At 60.2% G+C, this 26,363-nt stretch overlaps 1 protein-coding gene across 3 annotated transcripts; it reads right to left on the bottom strand.

Annotated features, from left to right (window-relative positions):
- Window positions 1-590: 590 nt before the first annotated feature.
- On the bottom strand, window positions 591-25,485 carry RNF157 (ring finger protein 157). 3 transcript variants are annotated; one of them, XM_075044960.1, is made up of 20 exons: window positions 25,239-25,485; window positions 19,503-19,621; window positions 14,960-15,048; window positions 14,265-14,411; window positions 13,627-13,744; window positions 13,446-13,512; window positions 13,247-13,290; window positions 12,785-12,832; window positions 12,441-12,512; window positions 11,733-11,892; window positions 11,418-11,530; window positions 10,836-11,074; window positions 10,639-10,747; window positions 10,325-10,436; window positions 9,695-9,891; window positions 9,475-9,540; window positions 9,069-9,117; window positions 7,413-7,523; window positions 6,743-6,838; window positions 591-3,226 (listed from the first exon to the last, which is right to left on the bottom strand). In XM_075044960.1, the coding sequence occupies exons 1-20, from the start codon at window positions 25,324-25,326 to the stop codon at window positions 3,120-3,122; spliced, it is 2,151 nt and encodes a 716-aa protein (XP_074901061.1). In that variant the 5' UTR covers window positions 25,327-25,485; the 3' UTR covers window positions 591-3,119. The 3 variants fall into 3 exon arrangements, with proteins under 3 accessions (XP_074901061.1, XP_074901062.1, XP_074901060.1); XM_075044961.1 differs by lacking the exon at window positions 6,743-6,838 and adding an exon at window positions 3,701-3,741; XM_075044959.1 differs by lacking the exon at window positions 6,743-6,838 and having other exon boundaries at window positions 25,239-25,463.
- Between the last annotated feature and the right edge of the window lie 878 nt (window positions 25,486-26,363).

Below are 26,363 nucleotides of genomic sequence, written 5' to 3'. Positions count from 1 at the left end.
TCCCCCTTTGCAGGATCTGGTCCCCTGCGAGCCCTCCTCTGGCAACTGCAAGGTGCTTCCCCCCACCATGCATCACCCCCCTCCTTTAAAACCAAATTATAGCCCCCCTCACCTTCAAGGCATCATTTCCCAGCATGAGTTTTCTTCCCCAGCGCTGGAGGGATTTCTCCTGCATGAGCACCCAGCTCCTTAACGCTCCTCTTCTCCTCCAGGAAAAGTCCCCTCTGGGTGTCCTCATCCATCCCAGCAGTGCCAGAGCCCACGGAGCCTGTGCCATCTGCCTGCACCCCACGCCAGGAAGGCGCTGCTACCCCAGGCCAGACTCTTCCTGCAGAGGTTTTGCATTCACACCTTCTCCATCCTGGCAGAGCTCAGAAGAGGCAGGATTTAGGATGGTTAGGTAATGCAGGTTGGAAGGGACCTTGGGAAGTGTTTTAGCAGATTTGAAGGAGCTGAGCTGGTTTTGGGGAGGTGCCTGGGTGACAGGTGGTTGAATGCTCCCAGCCAAAAAGGGTTTCCACCCACTGAGCCCCCAAGACCCCGACTGCCCGCCCTCGCCTTGTAACCACGAAACAACTCTGGACACTTCATCGACATAAGATACCCTTTATTAAACATACTCTTAAAATCCAAAACATGCTCAAAGCAAAGTCGTAAGCAGCAATCTGGTTTCCTTCCTTAAATCCCTGACAGGCCGATCACTGGAACAAGGGGCTGCCCTGTAAGACAAGGGGCTGTTGCCTTTCACCCCACACTGCCAGCACTGGAGGCTCCTGCCCACCCCTCATTCCTTCTGGGTGGCCAAGGACGGCGCTGGTGCCACCCACGCCAAAATCCTGTCTCTCCTGCGCCATGGCAGAGGATGCTCATTTCTTTGCTCGCACCACGGCAGCAGCATGCTGCTTGGCCGCAGCATCCTCCCAGCTCCTCTTTATTGCCTTGTGCTTGCTGGCAGCCGCAGCCCTGGTCTGCAGCCATCCCACGAGCTCGCCTGGCTGCTCCTGCAGCCTTGGGGACACACAGCTTAGAGCAGCTGGAAAAACCCTCCTGGTCACCTCCCGAGACCCTCCTGAGCAAGGACCTGCCTGTTCTGCTCTGACCTGCCGGCAGCCACAAGCACTGTCGCAGCCCTACACCATGGTGCCCAGCCAGGCCTGGAGAGCTCTTGTCCCCTTCGAAACTGCAAGGAAGGTTGAGCTTTGGTAGACGAACCACCCTTGGAGCATCAATTCAATTTTCCCTCCCCTGCCCATGCTGGAGGGTGGGGGAGCACCTGGCCTCCTGCAGCCCCCCTGGTTTTCTCAGCTCAGCATGACAGTGAACCCCCAAAGCTCTCCCTGTGCCCAGCGCGGCACTGCTGGCTCCTCGGGGCTGGGACAGCTAAACCTGTGGGTTGCCCCACCATGGCAGTGTGTCCCTGAATGGGGCACAAGGCTTGTCCCCCTGCTGCTCCAGCCCTCTGTGCTGTTAGCAGCTCCCATCCCATGGGATGGCAGTTTGGAGATGTCACCCCCACCATCATGCGCCCAGCCCCAGGTTCCCGGGGAGAAGTTTGGGAGCTATTGAGCCGATGGGAGACACAGCGGGGTGGAGGGAGCCCAGAGGAGGGAGCAGTGGGATGGCCAACACCAACCCCCTGCTCTGGCAGGACCCACACTGGGGCCATAGAGCAAGCAGCTACCATGGCCCCAGCTATAAGCCGGGCAGAGAAAACATTGCCCAGCTCCAAAATGGGCTTTATCCCCCTTTAGGAGCCATGGCCATCAGCACATCCCATGCCCTGCCACAGGGATGGGCGGTGGGGACCTGCACCCCGCTCACACCCCACGGCTGCTGCAGGACGTTGCTTTCACTGCATGAACATCTCTGTACTAACATAGCTCTGAAACATGTTTTTCTCCCGCAAGAAGGTGGGCTTTGCTATTGTGTCTGCATTGGGGGCTCTCCCCCAGCTCGTGCTACTGAGAAAACCAAGTGGGGGGAAAGGGGGGGCTCAGCCTCCCCTCCCTGGGCTGGCCCAAACAGCTCCAGAGCTCGCTAGATTGGGATGCTGGGTCTGATGCTCCTCACAGTGGCTTCTGACTGTCCCTGATGCTCTCCAGGGTGGAGCCTGGCATAGCCCCATCAGGTCCCCGAGGTCTGTGGCTGCGTCCCTACCCCACTGGTGTCCCTGTGTGCCTGTCCCCTGGAGCAAAACCCACTTATCCTGTCAGCCCAGTGCTGGCCAGAGGGATGGGGATGGAGGGGTGGGGATGGAGGGGTGAGGGGCAGCTCCCCCACCCTCATCCACCCCCTGCTACAAAGTGCGATGGAGGGGGCAGGACGGGTGGGACGGGGTGGGGGTGACACTTTTGGCACTTGTTCCAGAGAGAGGGCACAGCCCCAAGCCCCGAGCTCACAGCGGGGCGGAAGACAGTGAGGTTAAATTAGCGATGCCCTGGGAGCTGGTGACCAGGGGGGGTACCAGGTCCCCTGCCCACCCCTGCCACCCTGCTCCATCCCCTGGGGAAAAGCAACCTCGTGGGCCTGACCCAAGAGCCCACATGCTACCCAGGAGGAGAGCGGAGGGAGGGAGAGCTAGGGGGGCACAATCACCGCCAGTGCATTAATGGGGACATCCCATGGCATGGCAGGGGCACGGGCCAGCAAAGTTGAGAGGGCAGCCAGCCCCCCCCCCATGAAGGTCACTGGCTCATGCACCGAGCACGCCAACACCAACGCTCATCCTTAACCTGTACCCCTGGGCACCCTCCTCCCATCATCCCCCTCCGGCCACGTCTCAGGACCCCCTTTGTGGGGTGACCCCGTCCCATCTGCTCCGCATGCTGGAGGAGAGGAGCTCGGGGGTATGAGATGGCCGGGGGCAGGAGGGGACCCCAGCCTGTCCCCATCAGGGCTGGAAGATGGGAAGGTGCTGATGGGGGGCTCCGAAGTGATGTGGCTCTCAGCCCCCCTCTGCACAGGGGGGCCAAGGAGGAAGAGTTGAGGTTACCGTCTTTTCTTTCGAAAATCAGTCCTGCTACAGGCGAGGGGTGGAGGTGGTGATGCCCATGGCGCCTGGACACCAGGGTCCCTCCGGGCAGAGGGGGGGGGTGCGTGCCCCCGCCGAGGCTCAGCCCTCACATGGGCAGGGCGGCCGCTGCCTGCTCCAGGTCTTGGGTGCTGGGGGGGCAGCGGGGCCAGGGTGCCTGCTGCGGCCACACGTTGTTGTTGGCTGCCTCCGGGCCTGGGGGGAGAAAACGGGGGTTTAGGAGCTCCCAAAGCCCACTGGCACGCTTGGTTCATCTTTCCATGGGGGATGCAGTTTAGTCTCCCCAAATAACACCCACCTCCCCAGCCCCCCCTTTGGTTTTGGCTGCAGTGAGGGCTGGTGAGCACCTGCACTTACCTTTCCAGGCTGAGGGAGCCCCTGAAACCCCCAATTTATCAGGAATGCCGAGGGGCAAACGGGAAGCACCGTGCACCGTGGCCGGGTTTTAATAAGACGAATGGAAGGGAGCTGTCTCTGCCCCGCACCGTGCCCAGCAAGAAGGCACATACAGATGCCTGTGGGGGCTGCAGGTTAGGCACTAAGGGATGTCACCCTGGCCAGGATAGCGAGGGGACCGCCAGCAATGCCAGGGTGAGGGGTGCCAACCCAGCACCAACCCCCCCTGGGTGATGGGGCGCGAGGCGGGCACAGGCTCTGGGGGTCTCATACCTATTCCTCAATGTTAATGGGGCAGGAGTCCGGCACGGCGGCTGCGTGGCAAGAGAGACCAGAAGGCACATGGTGAAGGCGGGAGCAGAGGCGGCACGGGGGCATGCACCCGAGCGAGCAAACGGGGCGACCGCAGGGGGACGGGGGAGCTCGCCGCCAGCGAACGGGTCTGGGATGAGGACGGGGAGCCGCCGCCGCCGGGCACGGTGTGAAGGGGCCGTCATGCGTGGTGCCCCCCGGGGTTTCGTGCCGAGGACAACCGAGGGATGGGCATGCTTGTGGCATGGGGGGAGCCAGGTCCCCACGCGCCTCCTCTCCGGCTGCAGGCTCCCGGTTCAGGCAGCACCCTCCGGTTGGGGCAGGGCGATGGGCAGAGCTGAGGACCGGCCTGCCCATGGCTTGCGTCCCGCCACCCAAATGATCAGAGGCTACGTGGTGCCCTTAGGAAGGGGGTGCACCCCTAAAACAGGGTGACTGCTCCCACCAGTGAGGTTAAGCCCCGTGCCCAGGTGTGGGGCCAGCTCGGAGCCAGGGGGACCATGCAAGGGCACCCCAAGGCCAAGGGCAAGTGCTGAGGCTTCCTCAGAGAGGGAGCAACAAAAACCCACTGCCTGCTGATTTATGGGAGGTGACAGCTGCCTTTTCGACTGGCTTTTCATGGTGAGCTCAGGCTGGAGAGCGAGGCACGTTAAGTCTGCAGATCCCGGAGGGAATGGAGAATTAAACAGGACCACACACACACACACACACACACACCCCTATACACAGGCACACCAAAATCCCATTAAGAGCTTGATATTGCATAAGTCACTGCAGTGCTCCGGTGCAGAGACCCAGCTCAGCTCAGCACGCCCTTGGGAGGCTGCCGAGGAGCGGGGCCAGGGACAGCAGGACACAGTCCAGCCCCACAGCAGGGACCTGGCCCTGTGCCCATCCGCCTCTTCTCCCCTTGGGCTGCAGGAGGGGGCTCCCCCCTGCCATTAGCAGCCGTCAGACCTGCCCTGCGCAGACCGGCTCCCAAAGAGCATCTTGGCGAAACCCAACCAGCTCGCCCAGCCCGCTGCAATATCGCTTACAGCTCAGATCATCCGCAGGTTTAAACCAGCAAAAGCCCTCAGGGGATTTCAGGTCTTCTACTGCCTCCGACAAAGCAGCTCCCCAATCCTCCCCACCTTGTTGCCAGCCTTTTCGGCAGGCATCTTCCCCAGTTTCTCTTTCCAATGCCACCCTGTCCCTAGCAGAGGCTGTGGCTGCAGCCAGAGGATGCTCTGAGCCCCAGGGACAGCCCCTGCAACCCACTGCACACCCCAGAGCTTGGCAGGATCCCCTTGAGGACACAGATCTGGGGGTTTTAAACCTTGTGTCCTAAAATCCCCAGGATGCAACCTTTCAACTCCTCCCAAAGCCCTTTCCCACCAGATTGAAATCTGCAGAGATTTCACAACAGCACTAGGGATGAGCAAACCTTTCTGCTTTGAGGAACCACGTCCCGTGCCTTCATCCATTACAGAGAGGGCAAAATCCAACCCATAGGTCTGATCACAGCAAAACCTCCCCATGAGAGAAATTGAGGGAGGAATAATAATAATAATGTAATCTCTGGTCAAGGTGATTTTCTTTCAAGCTTTCAAGAAAACAGCACCTGGCCCCAAAATAAAAGTCCACACTGTTCTTGCCAGCCCCATGGATGCAGATACATCCAGACCTGCAAGAAACCTCTGCCAAAAAGGACTTTTTCGGTGCATGCAAACCAGCTCTGCGATTGCAATCCAGCACCACCAGTATTAAATCATGCCTCAAATTGTCTCCGTCGCAAAGCAGCCGAGTCCTGATAGCGAGTGGCTGCTGACGGGGAGCAGACAGAGCCGGGGAAGGAAGGAGCTACCCTGAGTCTAATGAACAAAATTAATGTGGCAAAATACCAAACGACTAACCAGCCATTACAGCCCTGTGGGCAGCTGCTCCCCTTCACTGCCGCGGCCCCCCAAGCTCTTCCCAGCACCCCAGGGCAACCTTCCTCCAACCCCTTTAGGGCAGTGCTCTGCATCCCCGGAGTTATTCCTTCTGGCCCCTCTCCCATCCCCAGGGGACCACGGGCAGCCCTGAAGCCCCCACTCTGCACTCCTCCGCCCCCAGCCCCAGTGCGAGCGGCAGCCCCCCACTTCTCCCAGCAAGAGCCGAGGCCAGATCGCCCCTCTCATGCGGGCGGCAGCACGGCTCCCTGCCGAGGGCTCCAAGCAGCGCAGCCGCTGGATGCACGGACAGACGTGGTGGCCAAAGGATGGAGAGCGCATCCTTGGCTGGGCTCAGCCCAAGGGCCAGATTCTGCACCCCAGCCCAGGCAGGGGACGAGGCCATTGCAGTCCTTGCAGCACAGCAAGAATTTGACCCTGTGCCAGGGCCGTTTGGGCTGCAAAGCTCCCCCTTCCTCATCCTCCCCCCGGCACAACCAAGGGGAACACGGTCAGGGAAGGCTTTGGCCGGCGCCACAGCCAGGGGATGCTTTGCCAGGACTCCCAGCAAAGGCAGTGGAGCTGCTGGGACCCCCCCAGCCCCCTCCCCAGTCCCCCTGGGCCGGCAGGGCTCAGCCAGCTGCTGCCAGAGGGTGATGGGGGGGACACAGGGCATTTGTGGCAGGCGTTCCTCCCCAAGAGCCTCAACAATGTTTCTCCAGCATAGAAACCGCCAGGAACACATGAGGCAGCAGGAGAGGAAGCTTTCCCAGAGGAAAAGAGGAGAAAGAAAGGATTTCCCCTCCCTCCAGTGGGTTTCACCCACCCTCCTAGCTCTCCAGCACCCACTGTGGGTCTGGAACCTGCCACAAATTTAGCCAAAGGGGCAAGGAAGGGGCAGAGTTGCTTTCAGCTTGTCCACAAATGTATTGATGGAGACCTAGACCCTCAGAGGGCTTCATCTTGGCTTTTTGCCCCGTTTCCTCCCCCAAAGGCTGACGGAGAGGAGCCTGCAGCGCTGGGCAGAGGGTCCCCAGGCCACTGCCCCCTTGGCCTGCACAGGGACTGGGGTCACCAATACATTTGTCACCTTTGGGCAACTCTGGAGAGTGAGGGGACACAAGCGTGGGTTGAGAAAACCGTGTTGGCACAGAGCGAACATGAACTTTCACGCAGACGGAGGAGCCTGGGAGGGAGGAAGAAGAGAAAAAAAGGGATGGAGAGAGGGCAGGAGGAAATAGAAATGGAAGGAGGGTGGGAGAGAAAGCATGAAGAAATGGGAAAGAGGGATGAACTTTGGGGCTGTGCAGAAGTACACCCCGACCTGACATGCCCCATCTCCCCGTCCTTAGAGGAAGAGGAGGGGGAGGCAGGCAACCCCTGCAGTAAGGCTGGACTGGCTGCGGATCACATCCCAACCCAAAAATACTGCTGCACCCACCACGAGTCTGGACCAGGCTACAGTTGTGCCACACAACCGCCTCCACAGGGAGGGCTGGTGCCCCCCCAGGGTGCCAGAAGCCCCCCGGCCAAGTCACCCTGACCTACAGCTGCTGGGTGGTGACGTGCCTGGTGCTCAGCCCCGTGGCAGGATAGGTGGTGGGGTGCAGTGAGGGCAACCTGGTGGGGATGGTGGTGGTGGGGAATGATGGTGGTGGTAGCGGGAGAGGAGGGATGGATACAAAGGGCTGGGGTGATGCAGGGAAGAGTGGAACTGTCCCCCCCCAACCCAAGTTCATGTTCAGCAGACGGCCACTCACCAGGTAAGCAGGCCTCAGAGCACAGTTTATTGTCCAGCGCTTTCACGTGTGCGATGCCCAAGTCATTGTTATTGTCACACCTCAGACCGAGGAAAGCGCCTGTCCTCGGGCCTGGAAGGGAGTTAAGGCAGTTAACGCCACGGCTCGGCGCTGGGGCTTGCTGTTGCCTTTTTAGCGGTGGGGTGTGGGATTTCTGGGTCTTTTCCTCTCCCCTCCCCACCCTCTTTCAAAAAAAAAAAAAAAAAAAAAGATAAAAATGATGCATCTAGATGGGAGTGGGTGAAGAATGGACAATAACGCCTGGGCATGGTCCGAGCTGCTCCTTTCCTTGCACTGGCCACATCAGAGGGCAGCAAAACAGCAACGATGCAGCAATGGGCACCGGCACACGTGAACCTGCTCCCCCACGGCCTGCCCAGGGTTGAACCAAACCTTCCCCCGGCATGGCCAAGTGCTCCCCGGTCAGTAGAGCCGGGCCACGGTGGCACCCGTCACCTCCCGCCGGAGCCTCTCCAGCACCATCAGCGCGTGCGTGAGAGCCGCAGGGATGCCGGGAGGAGGCAGCAACTGGATGCGTGGGGCAAAAGAAGCCGTAGCCAAGCTTTGCAGGGGGGATGGAGGCTTTCGGGGCTGAGGGAGGTAACTGCTTCTTAGCATCACCTGTACGAGAGATCAGCCCCCAAGTTCTTACCTGCATCCATCGGATGCAGGCAACTAAACCTCAGGAGGGATGTTCCCAAATAATCCAGGAGCCCTGCTGAGAACGGGCACAGGACCGTGTCCTAAGGAGAAAGGCCGTCCTGCTCCCGAAGTTGTTGGGATGCCCGTGGGTGTCCACCACAGCCCCCAGTTGATCCCCAGTTGTTATATTTGAGTCTCTCCATCAGCAAGAGCCTCCCTGCAGGGCAGAGGCCACGTTTTGGGAAGGGGTGTTCCTGCTTTCCAGCTTGGCTCAGTGTCCAGGTTGGACGGGGGAACAGTTTTGGCATATTTTTGCTAACCAGAGACTTGCAAACGTGGGAGGGGACACATTGGTGGCCTCCCTATCACCCAAAAGAAATCCAAGGTGGCTGGTGGCCAATGGCACGAGGGTGACCATGTCTTTCCTTGGCTATTTGAGTGCAAGGGAGGAAGCAAGAGGAGCCCTCAATGCATACGTGTTGGCTCATGAAAGCACATTGAGGACTGGCCAAAAAAATGAGGAAAGCATCCCAAAGGGAACAGTTTTGCAGCCCCTTCCTACGGGAACCAGCCCAGACAGGGGTCCCTAAGGGGGTGGCTTTCAGAGGTGTGAGGAAAGACCTTCTGGGTGAGGGGAAAAACACGGAGAAGCCTCTTTCCCACTTAGCCCGTTGGAAACACCGTTGGATCCTGCACTCCAGCCGTCGCCTGCTCCGCGCCCCACGCCACGCTCACCGGGGTCCCCGTGGCCGGCTGGCTTCCCCCCACCCACTGGTGTTCAATCCACCCATGGGTGGCCCTGCTGTGACAGATGCTTTCCCAGCCCCGGTGCCCACAGAGTCACCCAGGGCTCTCCCCGATGGCAGCCAGCAGGCAGGGGAGCTGGGGCCAGCACAGCATCTGCCACTCGCTCGGCTGCCCACCGGTGACACCGAACTTGAAAGCAAGGGGACAACAACGACCCGGGCCTTTTACCATCTTCCTGCGTGGGAGAGGCGTCCTCATCCTCCAACACGTCATTGCCCTGCGGCACAGACGAGAGGCAGCGAGAGTTAGCAGCCCCGCAGGGTCCTGGCACCATGCCGGGGTCTGTCCCTGGGTCCCTTTGGGGGAACGTCCCTGGCCCTGGGGGTTTCCAAAGACCAGGAAGATGATCCTGGATAGGGGACAGCCCCACTGACTGTCCCATCCATCTCCAGGGCAGCCCTGCAGGGACACGGATGCGTGGACAGCCCCTTCCCCAGCCCAGCCCCGAGGGAATGCGGTACCAGCTGCCCAGTTTCCCCCTCCATGGGCACCTGGAGCTGGGCACGTCCAGGGTCCCCCCACCGTTTTGGGTGGCACCACGGCTCCCAGCCCTGCATGGGGCGGTTACGGTTACCTCGGCATCACGCTCCTCAGCCGAGATGCTGACGAAGTTTATATCTGGGGACTCCACAGGCGTCGACTGTGGGAAGAAGGTGGGAAAGATGGGGGGAAAAAAAAAAAAAAGAAAAAAAAAGAGTCTGGTGCCAGTGAGTTTGGAGGAGAAGTTACATCCCATGGGGAATCTCTCGAACGTGGGGGCGATGGGCACCGTCAACAACCCCCCCAGCCCCTACCTCTCCATCAGAGGCTGTGGCGCTGGCGGCCGCGGGTGAGGGAAGCATGTCCCCCTCCTCCTCCTCCTCCTCCTCTGTGCCGGGAGCAATGTAGGAGCCGGACATGGAGGACACAGTGTCAGTGCTGAGCTGGGAGTGCTGGCTCTGGGAGGAGGCCATGGACATGACGGACTGAGCCAGGCTGCTGCTGACGGGCTCTGGGGGAGAGCAGGGGCTGAGCGGGGCCACTGGACCCCCCCAGCCCACAGGTGCGAGTCACAGCACAGCAGCAGCTAATTGAAAAGGGGGCTAATGAGGAAGAGTGGGGCAAGGAGTGAGGACCTGCTGCATGCCACGGAGGCGTGATGGGTGGAAAGTTGCCAGCAGCGGGTCCCCAGGGCCCGCAGCCCCCCATCTCTGGGTCTATGGCGTGATGAAGCAGGGGCTACCAGTGCCCCCATGACCCCCCTCCATCTTCAGGTCTATGGGTGACAAAGCAGAGGTGACACCCTGGGGTTTCATGCAATGTCCATGGCAGGGTAGGAAGGGGCCACACAAACCCACTCCACGTGCCCCCACAGCAGGACAGACCCAAGACCGTGATGCCGCCCTCCTGCCTTGCCAACACCTGCGAGCACCGCCGTGCCGTACCTTCTGGGGACGAGATGGTGGAGGAGAGGGGGGTCCCGGTGCACGAGGACTGGTCGATGGCTCCCGATGACGACAGGGTGAGGTTTTCGCTCTCCGGCGTCGCACCGCATTCCTGGAAGAAGCGTGCGTGGGGAGGACAAGATAGGGATATTCAGAAGGGGTGGATCCATCTCCCCTGGGCATCCTTACGGACGGAGGAAGAGCCAAGAGGGGCAAACTCCAGCCAGACCCTCTGGTCCCAAGCCTCCCCCAAACCTGCTGCCACCCCACCCAGTGCCTCAGCTCATCACCAGCATGTTTCGGAGAGTGCTCACCTCCTCACGCCGGGCAGGGGATCTCCTCCTGGAGACCCTCAGCTCCGACTCGGTGCACGACTTCTCATCCTCCTCTTCGGGCAGGATGGAGGAGTTCTGTGAGATGGACCTGCCCGGAGGGGGTAAAGCAGAGAGGTTCACCCCCACTCACAACCCCCTGAACCCCTCTGGACCCCCACCTCTACCCCAGTACTCACTTGGAGAGGCTCTTCTTCAGCTTGAGCCCTGGGGGTCCACAGTCAGGAAGACGCTCGAGGGGCGAGAGGGCTCGCAGGGGGGGCACGGGACCATCGCTGCCATACGAGGGCAGGGTCCCCGCGCCTGGAGGGTCCCCCAGCGCACGCAGTGGTAGGGCGGCTGGCGAGGGTGTCAGCGGCCCGTTGAGGGCCTCCAGCAGCGACACCACCTCGTAGCCCGGGGGAATGTTCTCCGAGGACTGGGGAGAGGGGGGAGACAGGGTGAGTGTCCCCCCCTGGGCCATTTCACTGCCCCCATCCCTGCTCCCAGCAGGATTGGGATTCCCCAGGGAGAAGCCAAAACCCAGAGAATGGACAAACTACCTGCACAAATGCAAGCCCCAAATCTGCCATCTTTCCACCCAACTGAAAGCCCTTTTTTTTGCAATATTGAACTTGCTTTTTTTTTTTTTGCAAGATCAATTTGCATTAAATAAATAAAGCCTGGCCCCAGGAAGCACGTGCATCCCCAAACCTCCCCAGCCAGGAGGGGGCCAGGGTCTCACAGCCGCCCAGGGGGGCCAGGCTCAGCCGGGCACTGACCGAGTGCTCCTCAGAGTCAGAGGTCTGCGAGGCGATGATGGGGTTGAAGCTGGTGGGCGAGAGGGGACCCAGCTTTTTCCTCATGGCTCGGATTTGAAGCAAGGCTCGGAAAGCTGCAGCAGCGGGAACGAAGGGCAGGGTGAAAACTGGGCACCAAAGGGAGACACACACCTCCCCCAAAATGCCATCCCATTTCCCAGGAGGGGCATCCCCACACTGCACAGCATCGCTGCATGTGGGGCTGGAGGGACTCAAAAACCCAAGGATGGGAGATGCCAGCCCCCTCCCAGAGATGCCAGCTCCCCCAGCCCTTACGCAGCCTGCAGATGGGGCAGTTGTTGGCCTGGTAGCGCAGGGTGTCGGCGCAGGTATTGCAGAGGCAGAGGTGGCGGCAGGGCAGGATGAGGGTGTCGCGGACGTCCGAGAGGCAGACGACGCACTCAGCGCTGTTATCACTCACCTCATCCTCGGCCACCTGCCCCATGGGAGAGATGGGAACCGCTTGGCCTCGAGGTCCCCAGCCCATGTAGCATGAGGGTAGGTGCCCTAAAAATACCAGCTGGATGCCCTGAGAGCTCACTGCGGGGTCCTGTCTGTGTCCCTGCTCTTGAAACACAACCCTAGGATCTTATCCCTCCCCTCCTGGAGGCTGGGAGATGGGGCCAGAGGCATCAGGCACCCCACAGAGGGATGCATCCTTCACCCCAACTTTTACAAATATATATATATATATATATAGCAGGGGGGAGGCACATCCCATGCTTTGAGCCCCACAGTCCCCTCCTAAGCCAGCAAGATCCAGCTACCACCCTCCCAAGGGACCACAAAGGATGGGGGAAAAAGGCTCAATCCTTCAGCTTTCTGCCTCCAGCAGCTTCAATGCCAACACAAAACACCTGCACTGTCCCAGGCAGCTCTGTGCCACGCTGCAAGCTCTTGCCCCGTGTGTGTTTTAGCTGCTGAACCAGTGCTAGGGGAAGGAGTGAGGGGATGAGGGAAGACCTGCAGGATGGAGGCACGTACCTTGGAGTCCTGCGTGTTGTACTTGTTCTCAATGCCATAGATCTCCTGCAGAAGGTAGCTCACGCCATCCACCTGCAACCCCGTGGGGAAGGGGTGAGGAGCCGAGACACAGCCCCCCCAGCTGCCACAGCTCCTGGCCCCCTCCTCTGGCCAGCCCTCCTTGCCCCAACATCTGTGGTTTCTCTTTGCATCAACGCACTTGAAATTGCCGGTGGTCCCCAAGCTCCCGGGGAGGCAGGAGCAGGGCAGGGGTAGGCTGCTCCCCAAAAGCCCCTCGCCACCTTCCCCCCCAGGGGTGTGCAGGGCAGTAGCTGCCACCTCCTCGGGGACACCTGGACACTCACCACTTGCTTCTGCTTGAGGGGCTTCACGCAGAAGGTGCCGTCGCTGTGCTGGAGGGAGGAGAGCACATGGGTGGGCACCGGGGCTGAGCACCCCAGGGACCACCGTGCTCGAGCACCCGCCCACCCTGTAGCTGTCACCGCTCCCACCTCACTCCCAACCAGCCCAGTTTGTAGCAATTCTGTTTTTTCCTGACACCCCGGCACCAGGCAGGTGTAGGATGTCACACACATCACAAGGCTGGAGACTTGTTGGGGCAAAGAAGATGGAGCTGAGACCAAAGGCCTCAAAAGCGGGTGCTTAAAATCAAGGATTTGGGGGATATTCCCAGAATTTCAGAAGCAGCCCCAAAATAGCCCCAGCCCAGCAGCACCATCCCAAGCCCCGCGGGATTTCTCCAGGCTCTCTCGCACCCGGTGGGCAAGGGGGCAGGAGGCAGAGGACAGCCCCAGCTTGGCACTTACCTTCTCAAAGGTGGCCAGCAGCACGTGGCAGTGCCCGATGTGCTCTGCAAGACACAAAGGGACAGGCAGGGCTCAGGGGACAGGCAGAGCCTTGGCAGCAGCAAGGAGAAGCAGGAGGCTCTGCCTGGTTGGTACAAGGGCTGGCACCACGGTGCCAGCAACTGGGCAAGCCCAACCCAGCAAGGAACCCCCTCCTCACCCTCTCCTTCATCCACCACCGCGTGCACCACCATGGGGTACACCTCCCGGTCCAGGTCGAAGCCCAGCTGGAGAGAGACAGGAGGAGAGGCTTGGTGAGATGGAGCAGCAATGGAGGCTTCATCCCGCATCCGTAACTGTACCCGACCCTGCGGTTGATGCCGCAGTCCAGTGGGACCCACCTCCTCCTCGCTCCACTCAGAGGGGTCCACGGTGTGGGAGGGCACGCAGAACTGCTGGCACACCCCCCGCTTGTAGTGCACCGTCTCCGACTGCAGGCTGTTGTCCCTGGGGATGTAGCTGTCCCGTGGAGAGAGGACAGAGTCGGGGCACTGCAGGTGTCCCCACACTCCTCCCGGTCCCCCCTAGCTCACAGGATGCCAGAAAAATGGGATAGATGGGGGGTCACTCCTCCCCTCCCCTCCTGGATGCCTCTTGGGGCTGAGGCAAGAACTAAAATAATCCACGGGGCTAAAATAACCCCAGGGCAGCCAGCATGGGACAGGAGTGGGAGAGGGACAAACTTGCAGCCAACCTGGAGGGGACCAGGAGGGGCAATGATTCCTCCTGGTCTCAGCTCTGACCTGGAGGTGATAAGAGGGAGCACGGCAGGATGGGGAAGGAGGCAGCGGGGGCTGGCAGGGACCTGGCAGCGATACCCAGGGGAGGCAATGAGCCCCTCTCCATCCTCAGCACTGCTGGCAGCTGCCTCGTGCCCTGAGGAGGGGTGATGCTCCAGGGAGAAGAGGCTCCAAGTCCATCAGCAGAGCCCCACACCCTGGCCAGGGAGACAGACACATGCCGGGCTGGGGCTCCTCACCTCGCCACCCCATTGTGAAACTCCTCGCTCGCCTGGTAGTAGATGGTTATGGCCACACGGGCATCCGTGTCGAAGGTGAACTCCACGTTGTAGTGCACCTTGGCTTTGCTGACTTCTTCCCCTGGGGTCTTCACCTCCTCCGAGCACCTGGGGAGAACAGAGGGTCCGGGAGACCGGCACCCCTCAAGGACGGCTCAGGGTGCCCCAGGACTGATCCCCTGGCATGAGGCTGCCCTCGGCACCAATGGCCCCAAAAGGGACCGCCCCCCTCCATCAGGGGAAACTGAGGCACGCCAGGAGGGCCCCGCATGCCCAAGGTCAAGCCTGCAGCCTGAGAAGTGCCGCAGGCAGATTTCAGCTGTAATCCCAAACCTCCCGTCCCAGCTGCAATCCCCAGCCTCCCTCCAACAAAGCCTTTGGAAGGTCGGGGAGGAAGAAAAAGCAAAGCACTTCAAAGGCAGCACTAAGCTCCTTTAATCCCGCAGTGGAGCCAGCGCAGCCAGTGCCCGCATGCGGGAAGCTCACCCGTGCCGGGAGGGGAAGGGGTACATTTGGACAGCAATGGCTTGTCCCCTCTATCTGCCTGTGCCGAGATGAGAGCATCCCCATGCTCAGCATCCCCTAGGAGCATCCAGCCAAACCTGTGGCTCATGGCTGTGGGGTGCCCAGCCCCGTCTTCCCCCCACAGGACTCACTTGACAAGGCGCAGGGTGTCCTTGCGGATGTTGATTAAGCTCCTGAGGGTCTTCACGGGTTCCTGAGGAGGTGGAGCAGCATAAGGGAACTAGGACGAGAGAGACACCAGTGTAGGCAGACGCACGAGGAGGGGATTACAGCGGCCATGGACCTTGTCCCCGGACCCAACACCCTGTCTGCAAGGACCCAGGGTGGCCTGCACATCCTGATGGGTGCTGAGCACCTGCAGCTCCCGCTGGCACTTGGGTACCAGGTAGCGCGATGACAGGGACATCGCTCTGCAAAGAGCAAGCCCAAAACCCCTTGCAGGGGACAGTTTCACCGGGGCAGGGTGGGGGGGCACGCAGAGAAGGGCTGTTCCTTGTCCCTTCGCCTGGAGAGCGAGGGGAACACGGGGCACAGGGCAGGCGGGAAGCTGCCGATGTATTTTTAGGCTGCTGATGCAGCACGGAGCTGCTGGATGAGGCTGGGCGGGGGGAGACCAGAGCTCCCTCCCTGCCTGCCAGCCAAGGAATGGACACAAACATCCCTATTTTCTTCCAAGGATGGATGGGATTTCTGTGGCAGGGTCTCTCTCAGCTCTGTGCCCAGAGTGGGGAGCCGACAGGGTGGCTGGGCAGCACCAGGCAGGCAGCAGTGCTACAAGGGAGAGGTGTTGAGCCATCCTCCAAGGTGACCTTGTCCTTCCTGTCCACCTGCAGCCACCACAGGGCTTGCTGGGGAGAGGGGACACCCCCTCCTTGGCACTGCAGCCACCCAAGGGAGACCGAGGGCACCAGGGAAGGGACGCAGGACCCTTCATCCATCCCTCTCCATCTCTCAGGTAGGTTGAGCCCCAGGAAGGGATCAGCCCCCCCAGGGGGGACGACACAAACAAGTGTTGGAGGGACAGAGGTTTATGCTGGGATTAATGCCCAGGTCGTTGGCAAGCTGTCACCACGTGCCAGGGGATGGCCAGAGCCAGGAGGGCATCAGGTGCTATCGGGGATGGACAGATGCTCACGAGAGCCAAAGGGCTCAACTGCTGCCTTGGGAGAGGGAACAGGTAACCAAGCCAGGCTGCCTGGGTCCCTTCATCCCCCCATGCTGTCCCCAGCCTGGATGGGGGGGGGGTGGGGACGGCGAGGTGCCCGCTGCACCCCAATACTGAAGGGACAAGACTGAATTACAGATGGCACTTGGGGATGCCCCGCAGGGAGCCATGTGCCCATTTCCCATGTCCCTGGCGCCCTCGCGTGGGAAAGCCATCGTCACCCTCCCCGTCCTCAAAGCCATCGTCACCCTCCCCGTCCCCACCACCCTGGCTGGGGACCCATGCAGGGCTCAGCGGGATGGGACGGGACAGGCAGCTCGCAGGACCAGGCAGAAGCCTGCCCCATCCCTCCTCTGCCAGCTGGGCATCAATCCCCTGTGTCCCATGGCTCTGGTCCCACCGGTGGCATCAAAAGGCCATTCATTTGAAGGTGAATCCACGGCACCTTGGAATTGCCACCCCCTCCTTCCCCTCCGGGAGGGGAAAAGGACAGCCGAGTCATTAATCTGCTGTTAATGAGCTTTTTAAGGAGTCACAAGCACTAAACGGGCACCTGCAGAATTGTCAGGGCACCTGCAGGATCGTCCCTTGCAGCTGGAAGGAAGCAAGTGAGAAAAGGCCTCCAGGCTGGAGCCAAGCCACGTCACGACATGCCACGCTATGTCGCAATACATCCTCTGCTATTCAAATTAGCAAAACAATCCAATCTTGTTCATTTGCACCTTGCCCAGCCGTCCCATACCCACACCAGCCTGTGCTAAGCAGCAGAGCTCACCCCGGCAGGGATAGCACCCATGGGTGCAAGCCCCCTCCTGCCACAGCACCCAGGGGTGGGCAATGGAGGAGGAAAGGGGCAGCTGGGTCCCCAGGGAACAGCCCTGCGGGGGGCCGTTGGGCTGGGCAGGATGGGGAAGCACTGCAGGCAAATTTCTTGCTGTAAAAACTGCTTTGCCGTCACGGTTGGGCTCTTTCACGCCCACGTCTGGGCTCTTTTTTGGGGGGGTTGGGGTTTTTTCTGAATGAGATTTTGCAAGCCGGATTTGCACATCAGAAAGGGGCTGTTTAAAGGACTTTTTGCATCTCCTCAATTTAAATCAAGCTGAAAAACATCAGAAAAACACCTCACTGCAACCGTTACCCATTTAAAAACACCGTCCATGCACCTATAGCAACATTTGGTCCAGGCCAGCTTCTGTTAAAGTGAAAAAAAAACCAAAAAAACCACCAAAAACACCCACCAACTTCAAAAATCTTTCTTGGGGTTTTTCTACAAGCAGAGCCAAGCAGGTTTGCGTGGGCAGGGAAACCCAGCGGCACGTTTCAACAGTCCCCAGCTTCCCCAGAACACGCCACGCTCTCCGAGTGCTGCGAGCAGCTTCTCCACTCCTTGGCCCCTGCAGAGGTGTCCCAGCATGGTGGCAGCTACTTAAACCTGCAACGCCCTTCCCAGCCCCTTGGGAACCAGTCCCAAACTGGAAAATCCAGATTATCCCATATCTGCGGAGGGGAGAGTCTGCACAGCCTCCGGGTGCTCTGCGCATCCCCAGGGCAGCAGTGCTGTTAATAGTTCAGCCGAGACGCTCGTCTTAGAGTGGACTTGGGATGCAATTTTTCCAAGACCCTGGCCCTTGACACCCAAGGAACCCCAAATAAATCCCCCACTAAAAAGCACTGGCCATCTCTGATGTTTCCAGCCCAGCCAGGGCTCTCACAGCATGCCAGAATGTGAAAGCATTACTGCCAAGAAGCATCAGGACAGGTCTTGGAGGCGGCATCAGAGATGCCCAAACAGTGCACGGATGCAGGCTTGGACCAGAAACAACACAGGTGCTCCTCGACCCCTCAAAACTGGGCTGACCCAAAAGCCCAGCCCCAAAATGCCCCCCCACTCCCCAGGGGGACGGTACCTCGGTCACAGCTCTGTAGCCCAGGGTCGTTGGTAATTAAGCCGGAGCAATGCAATTTAGTTTGCAATGCTGTATTAATTCTTTCTGCTGTTTCCAAGCTGTTCCTTTACCTTCCCTGCTGCTTCTGCTGTCAGGGCATCTGACTCGGGAACTGCTCGCTGGGCAGTTTAGAGGCTTTTACTGTAATCAAGAGGATTTCTCAGTGCTCGCTGCTGGAGAGAGAACCCAAGTGCTGACTTTTCATTTTCTGGGGAAGCACAGGGGACAGAAAGGTGCTGGCTTTGCCCACCAATGCTCACGGGTTTTTGGGGGTGCTCCTGCCCTTGGCTCTACTGGGATTCCCACTCTGGCACAGCCCAGGGCTGGGTGCTTCCCTGCTGAAGGACCGTATGACGCTGCCAAAACACTGACAAAGCCAATTTCAAGGAGGAAAAGCAAACCAGGAAGGCAGCAGCCTCGCCAGCCCAACACAGAGCAGGCAGCATTCGAGAGTCGGGCCATTAGCACCAGGCAAATTTATCTTGACTCAACAGAAAAGCTTTGGTGCCTTTTAATTCCTCACCTAGGACTTTTTTTTAATAATTGACACCCCCCTCACCCCAGCTCTGTCCAATGCTAGCGAGCTGCCCCACTGAGATACACCCAGAGGAGCAGGGGACCTTACCCCTACAGGTGAAACCCGCCGTGGGGATGACCCTGCTCTCATTTCCTCCCTTTCCAAAGGCAGAAAGCAGAAAAAACATCTCCAGGATCATGAGGTCCAGGGACCTTCTAAGCTGCCGGGCTTCCCCGTACCCCAGGACCAGCTGGAGCCGGCAGCACCCAGCACCGCAAAATCCATCGATGTAGCCCACAGCCCCCACAAACGCCCTGCCTTTTTTGCTAGAGCTTGGGGAATACTTTCTCCTGCTCCTGTCCAAGCTACTCTGCCCTGCACCATACCAGAGCTGTTCCTGGCATGTCCCTCACCCTGTGCCACCTGGGTTGGGACATGGCTCCTGGCTGAGCTGGGAAAGCCAAGAAGAAAAGCAGCTCTCAGAAAGGGAGTGAGAAAGAAGGAGTTGGGCTAAATCAGCCCATTTACTCCTCACCATCATCTTCACCAGCTGATGTTTTTAAGTCAGCAGGTTTATGCCTGCAAGCAGCCCTTACGGGTTGGAAAATATGCACAGATCTGATGACCCGCAACACAGGTAGTGCAGAGAGTGGCACCCAAAAGCAGAGGTCATGCGATCGCCCAGTCCCTTCCCAACCACCTGCAAACCTATTCACCCCTTGCAACTCAAGTTCAGCAGCAAGGTGAGAGACATAGCAATAACATTATGTTGCTGCGGAGCATGTGGATGTGGGCAGACAGGCTGAGAGGAGACCTGGGTTAGTCCCCCATGGAGTACAGGCTGCAGCAAGTAGCCAACCCTTATATTAGACATCAGAGAATCCACTGGGGCCACCCCAGGTGTGCTTGGCTGGCTCTGCCCTTGAGGGGTGACAGCCAGCAGCCTTATACCATGCACCCCCATGACACACACAGTCACCACCATTTTGGGAAGGGGCATGCCTGGGCCCCATGTCCCCCCCAGCAACGCTCCCCCCGGTGCCCACCACAACAGGCCGGTTCCCGAGGAAGTTGAGGTCGCTGTTCTCGCCGAAGAGGTAACCCTCGGGGTGCGTGGAGTCGAACTTCTCGCCGCCCATGATGAAGTGGTTGGCAAAGTAGCTCCCTGGAAAGAAACCACAGAGACCGCCTGAGCGGAGGGGTAGGACGGGGCTTCAACCAGGCGATGGAATGGCACGAAGCCACCAAATCGGTGGCTCAGAGGTGGCTTTGTCCCAAGGGTCACCTTGCTGGGAGCCTTTCGGGTTGCGCTCGCGTGCTGCCAGCCCCCAAGCAGGCAGTGGCGAAGGGGGACTGGACAAGAAGCGACCCGTCCTGGCTGCCTTCTGCCTGTCTTGCCCTCCCCTCTCCCTGCCCGCAATCCTGGCCCTCCCGATGGCCGAAGTCTGAGCCGAGAGAAGCCGGTGCCGTGGTCCAGCCCCACGGCACTGCCCGGCCCGGGGTCTGCCTGCAGCGGGATTTAACGGGAGCAGAGTCACACCCCGGGGGCTTCAGCTGCATCCCTCCCTGAGCGCAGCGTCTGCTCCCCTTTCCCTGCCTGGGAAGTCCCTGCGAGCCCCAGCCCGGCCTGAGCCACCCAAGGTCACCCCGACCTTCAACCATTCCCGCGCTGGCAGGGGTGGCCAAATCCTGGTCTGCGAGCAGGAAGGGGAGATGGCTCCCGGGCGGCGGAGCAGGAGAGCAGTGCTAATCTTTTGCATAAACACCAGCTAATTTTCCGAAGAGGCAGGAAAGGCAGCAGTCACAGCCTGTCCTGCCAGAGCACCAAAAGCCGTGGGAGTCCCAGGCTGGCTTCTATACCGCCACGGACGCTGCCGGGAAGGGACAGCACAGACCAGGCATGCAGCTCTCAAAACAGGCAGGGTTGCTCCTGCCCAAAGCCCAGCGTCACGGACCTCGTGTGCCATTCAAGGCAGGGTGCCTGCAGCCATCGCCGGGAAGGTGGGCAAAGCACAACTGAACTGAGTTCTGTCTGTTCTCAGCCTGCAGCCTTCCCTAGGAAGGATTCATCTCCAGGAGGGGGGATTTTGGGGGGCTGTAGACCCTCCAGGAGGTCAGCAACCCCTCCAGAAAGTGCTCCACATTGCCCTGATGAACACCAGACAATGACCGGTGTCCCTTCTTCCCTCACACAGTAAAGCACGGAGCCAAAACACCAGCGTGTTCCATCCCCCAGGCTGGGAGCAGCCTCTGGGCCAGGCACTTCCCAACTACAAGAGAGATTTTCCCCCCAACCTGGCCAGGAGCTGACTGGTGCCTGCTCCTTGTCCACAAGATCCAGGGGCAAGAAGGTTGGGACTTCTTGATGTAGGAAAAGGAAGGGAAGGGGGAGGTGAACAGGGGTGGCGAGGGGTGAGCAGAAGCACCAGGACTCAGGAGAGACAATGATGGAGGATGGACAGAGCACCCCGCATCCCGCTGGCCACAAGGACAGGGTCCAGCTTGCAAAAACCCCAAACCCAACAGCACAGAGCCATCCACAGCTCCCCTAGGGACACCCCAAAACTAAACCTTTGGGGTCCACAGATAAAGGAGCTCAAGCCTGGGCTGCAGCTCTGCTTGTGGGAACTGAAGTCAGAGCTTGCAGTTACCCCCCAGCAGATGCAGCGACTGCCTAGGGCTGGATCAGTCCTTAATACCGCATTTAAGAACCAAAACTGAGCCCAAAGCTCACAGGGAAGGAGGAGAAGGGATCTAACACCAGGGCACGAGGGACGAGCAGAGCCATACAGCTTCACCCGAAGGCCCCGCTGCGCAGGGATGCCCGGATGCAGTGCACCCGTTAGGAAACGTCAACCATCAATTATTGATGCCTGCAGCTTTCTGGTCCCATTTTCCACGTACATAATTTATAGGCAGCTCCCTGGGGAAGGACACAGCCACGTGAAAAAAAAAAAACCAAACCAAAAAAAACCCCAACCAAACAAGAGCAAAGTGCCTTCGGAGGTGCCCACAGCGGCACAGCTATGGGAGAATGGGGCTGTCTGGAGCTTTCCCTGGCAGCGACTTGGGGCAAGAGCGGGGAATAGAAAAAAGTTATATTTAAACCTGCAGAAAAGCTACCCCAGCACTGGGGAAAAGCTGGGAAAAGGAGTACAAGCTCTCTGCGATGGCCCCAGCTGTGGTTTGGTGGGTGCTAGGGGCTCCCATAGGGTGGGCAGAGCAGGCGAGGACCACGCTGCCATCACCCAGTCTCCCTGCCACGGGTTGGGAGCACCCATGGGTGCTGCAGGCTCCCAGCGTGCCCCATGCATGGCCCAGGGGCTTCGGGTCCCCCTTTGCAGCAGATAGCACTGGCCCTGTGCTTCCTTCCAGGGAAGGTTCTCCAAAAACCTTGCCATTAAATAAGAGCCTTGAGTCGTGCCGGACTCTGCCCAGAAGCACCAGCACAGGAAAGCCCGGGGCATCGGCAGGAGCGTGCCAGCCCCGCTGGGTGCCAGTGACCCCATGGGCATGGCGGGTTGGCAGAGGAGGGAAGTGCTTTTCCAGCCACAGCCACCTTATTATCAGCTAATTATAAATCCTTAACCAACACCTACCCCGAGGGAAGGAAAGCCCATCAAGGACGGTCACATTGCTGAGGGAAAGCTGTGCTTTAATGAGATCTTAAACTTCGGAGGGCTGGCGAGCGTGTGGGAGGGGCTGAACAGAGTGGCTGCTGGAAAGGAGGAATAAATCAAAACTGCCTGAGGTTCCTGGCAAACAAAGCGCGTCCTGCACGCCTGTCGGCACCAGCACACGGGACATATCTGGCACCAGGCGGTGCCAATGATGCTGTCAGCCCCTTTTCTCCATGAGTGCCAGGGATGCCACCTTGCCCAGATGCCCTGAGACAGGCGAGGACGCCGTGGGTGCAGACCCTGGTGTGTGCTGTGGCTGCGCCCGTGGCTCTGGCACACGGTGGCACATGTCCTGTATCATCCCCGAAGTCATCACTGCCTGGCTGGAGTCTGCCTCTGCTCTGGTAACACAGCCTCTGGCTCTCATACGTCAGAGCCTGGATGTTTCGGCAGGGTCACAGCCCTGCTCTCCAAAGCGGCTAAAATAGAAGAGCTCATTTTCAGCCCATCCACATGTTCCTGGCGAGGGAAGTGCCGGGTTTTGCACAGACTGCGGCCATCCCAGCCGGGTGGCCATGGCATGGTGCCGGCAGAGGGACACCCTGCGGCAGCGGGTGCCAGCACAGGGTGCTGCAATGGGCACGGCACCGCCTGGGCCGGTTAAAAGGTGACGGGTGCTTCTGCCCCGGGTCATCCCTTCACCACCCGGTGAGTTGGCACGCTGTGGCTTATTTAATTCAGCACTCTAAAGAGGGCAGAGCCAGTGGCAGCCTGAGGCAAAGCCAAATCCTGGCTGTGGCACTGCTGCGTCAGCCGTCACCTGCCATGGCCCTGGGACCCCCCCCCAGCTGCTCCCTGTGCCGTGGCAGTGCCACCACCATGGGGTTGTGCCCCCAGGACTGGAGGTGTCACTGCCTGGTTTAACCCGCTTCACTCCTGTTCGCAGCCAGGGCCCTGCTCACAGTCCCACCCCCTGCGTGCCTCGGGAGCTCGGTGCCACCCTCAGCCAGGGACAGGGACTGAAAGCCAGGGACTTGCCCCAACAGTTATCCTGCTAGCCAGGCAGTGAGATCCATAAAGAGCCCCCGCTTGCTCTTCCCCCCATCACCTTTGCCAGCATGAGATTAGAGCCACTGAAGTAAATCCCAGCCTTTGCTTCAAAATATTGGTTTAAATAATCCCATTTGCATGCTGCCTGGAGGGGACGGGACCCCCAGGATGGGAAGGGGACATACTTAACTGGGACAAGAGGTAGCTGCCCTATTCCCACGGGCTGCACTGGCCATCCTGAGCGAGCCTGCAGCTGAACAGCCAAAGCCACGTCTGCAGAGAGAGGGAAATGCCCCAGGGTCCGGTGAGACCACCACCCCACCCCCCCCCCCCCCCCGCCAGGGCCACGTTTCCAAAGCCAGTGGCTGTTTCCAGGCAGCATTCGAGGTGAGAGAAGTGCTGCCGCCACGGAGGATTCAGCTCCGCTGCCTGGCATGTCCTCCCCTGCCTCCCTCTTGGCTGCTGGCAGTGCTGAAGGCAAATCCCCTCTCGGATTAAAAGCAAACCAGCCCTAATCTCCCACTGTCACCAGCCTGCCCTCGTCCCAGTGCAGATGGCCATGTCACTTGAGCACCTCCTGCCCCTCTCTTCAAGGACCCTGGCCAGCATGGGGACCATCCCCCTGGGCCCTGCCCAAGCCCCATCAGTGGGACCAGCCTGGCTGAGCACACCCGAAAGCCCCGGTTTCTCCCTGAAAGCCAGAGTTAAGCATCAGCCTGGCATCCTCTGCCAGCTGAGATGAGTTTGGAAGTGCTCAGCTGAGCGCACTTGCTCCCCCAGAGCAGGGCACAGTACTGGCACCCTCCATCCCTTCATGCTCATATATTTCAAGAGCCCCTAAATAAGAAGCAGTCCCAAGACAAAACCCCTTAATGCACAGAGCCACAGCCCCTGCAGAAAGCAAGCCCACGGACGGGGTGGTCCAACTTCACCTGGCATCAGGGTGACAAAGGCCTTGAAACTGCATAAAAGGGGGAGCTGGGGGAGCCCCGCGGGAGGACAAGCTGCCGAGGATTGGCCATCTCTACCCCGCAGTGCCCCGGTTAACCCCCATCACCGCAGATGTGTCAGCCAGCTGTGCAACTGATTTTATATTAAAATTTAAAAAAAAAGCTAAGCACAGCTTTTCAGGACAAGAGTACGTTTTGTGTCAGCTGTAATTCTTCCTAAGGAGGTCTTTATTTGTAATTAGCAAGTAATTTGTCACAGCATTAACGATCCAAGCGTTTACTTTATCCTATTAACTACCAAAACAGTTAGCTATTAATAATATTGAATGCCGCAAGGATCCTGTGGCAATCCCTGCATACACACACGGTGTTCCTGGGCATCGTCCACAGATATCGGTATTTTTGTGGCTCTGAAGCACTACCCACCCAAGGACTGGACTCCATCATCTCTCCCCACTGTGACTCCCGTATGGCCCCCCCCGGACACCCGCTCAGCCTGGCCCTTTGCAGGGAAAACCGGGGCATGGAGGGAAGGGACAGATTTTCCAAGGTCACACACAAGGTTTGAGACAGGGCCGGCTTGGGGAGCGGGAGAAACATCACCACCGAGCCTGGAAACAGGGTGAGGAGCTGGGGAAGGTGAAGTCTCCCCATGGCAGAAGCTGGGGTGCTGCTATGGGGCAGGGCCCTGAGAAGGAGGGATCCCCTCCAATCCCTCCCACCCCAGCCTCCTTCATCCTCCCGGGAATTTAAACCTGGGCTTTTCCTGAGGAGCCAGCACCGGAGCGACCGGCCATAAAACAAGCTCCAGCCTTCCCAGCCTGGTGCCGCAGACCGCGGGTACAAATAATCATAATAATATCATTAAAGTCGCATCAACTCAGCCAAGTTTGGGAGCCGGGTTTGGCTGGCAAAGGGGCACCCGGCGAGGGGGCACCCCGCGGGCGGACCCAGGGGTGATCTCCACCGCACGGAGCCAGGGCGCCCAGCACCAAACCTATATTTTTAGGGTGCCCCCCCCCTCCCAGCTGCGTGCGGTCAGGGGACATCCCCGACCGGAGCAAGGTCATGCCCGGTCCCTGCCCCGCTCGCTTCCCTCCCACCCCCCCCCGCAGCCAGCGGCGGCACAGGGACGCGGGACCCCCCTCCCCCGGGGGCTCACCGGATTTCGGGGGATATCTGTAGACGGAATTAGCGGGGATATCCACTTCCTCCACCCCTGCGTTTTGCCGGCTGGTCAGAGCCCCCATGGCCGGGCCGGGGCTCAGCGGGCGGGATGCGGGGGGGTGCCCTCCCGCCCGGGACCGGCACCGGGACCGGGACCGGGACTGGCAGCGGCGGCGGCGGCACCGGCCCCCGCCCGCAGCATCCTCCGCTCTGCGCCGCGCCCGGCACCGCCTCCGCGCTAGCGCCGGGGCTGCGCCAATGCGGGGCCGGGCGGGGCGGGGCCTCCCCCGCCCCGCCCCGCCCGGCCCCGCCCCGCCCCGCCGCGGCACGGCACGGCACGGCTCGGGGTCGAGGCGCTGCCCCTCTGCCCGGGATCACCCTGCCCCGGTGTCCCCCACCCGCACAGCGGGACCCCCCCCCTCAGAAGACGTTTATCTGCCTTTCTCTGCCTGCCCCCCGGCTCCGGTGGCACACGCGTGCCCCCAGTGCCACCCACCTGCCACCCCCGGTGGCACCCAGTTGCCTCCAGTATGGCTCACTGGTCGCCCTTGCCATCACCTGCCACCTGTACCATTCATCTGCACCGCCCCCCCCCCCCAGTTACGCACCCCAGTGACACCAGTATCACCCTCCTCCCACCCTCGCTCCCAGCCCCACCAGCTGGGTGACGCTGAGCAGCAACCCCACCCCAGGGACCCCCAGGGACAGCCTGGGCCCCCCAGGCTGGCTCAAAGCACAGCCCCTCTGTCCCCATACCCCCCCCAGCTTCTTGGGGTGGCCCCTGGGAGAAGGCCAAGCCCCCTGCTTTTCCCAACAGGTCGCCTGGCGCAGGGGGAAGGAGACGGAGCAGCCGTTGGCACAGGGGCCGAGACCCTCCGGCAGCAATGCAGGGCTGCACAGCGCTGCGAGGTGGGGGGGGTGTCAGATAAAAAGCCCCCCCGGTGCACACCGCCATCTTCTTCATCCCGCCTTCCCAGTTCTGCTCCGCACCAGGAGCAGCTGCCTTCGCCAGGCGCAGTCTCTGGAGGCAGGGAGCTGCCTGTCCGCTCCAGTGCACCCCAACGTACCCTCAGGTTCCCCCAGTTCCCCAGCATTAAGCTACTGGGAAGCACTGGGCGCC

The sequence above is a fragment of the Buteo buteo genome, chromosome 13 (genome assembly GCF_964188355.1).
Source record: "Buteo buteo chromosome 13, bButBut1.hap1.1, whole genome shotgun sequence".
In the NCBI taxonomy this organism is placed as follows: Eukaryota; Metazoa; Chordata; class Aves; order Accipitriformes; family Accipitridae; genus Buteo; species Buteo buteo.
This window is presented reverse-complemented; position numbering and strand designations above follow the sequence as displayed.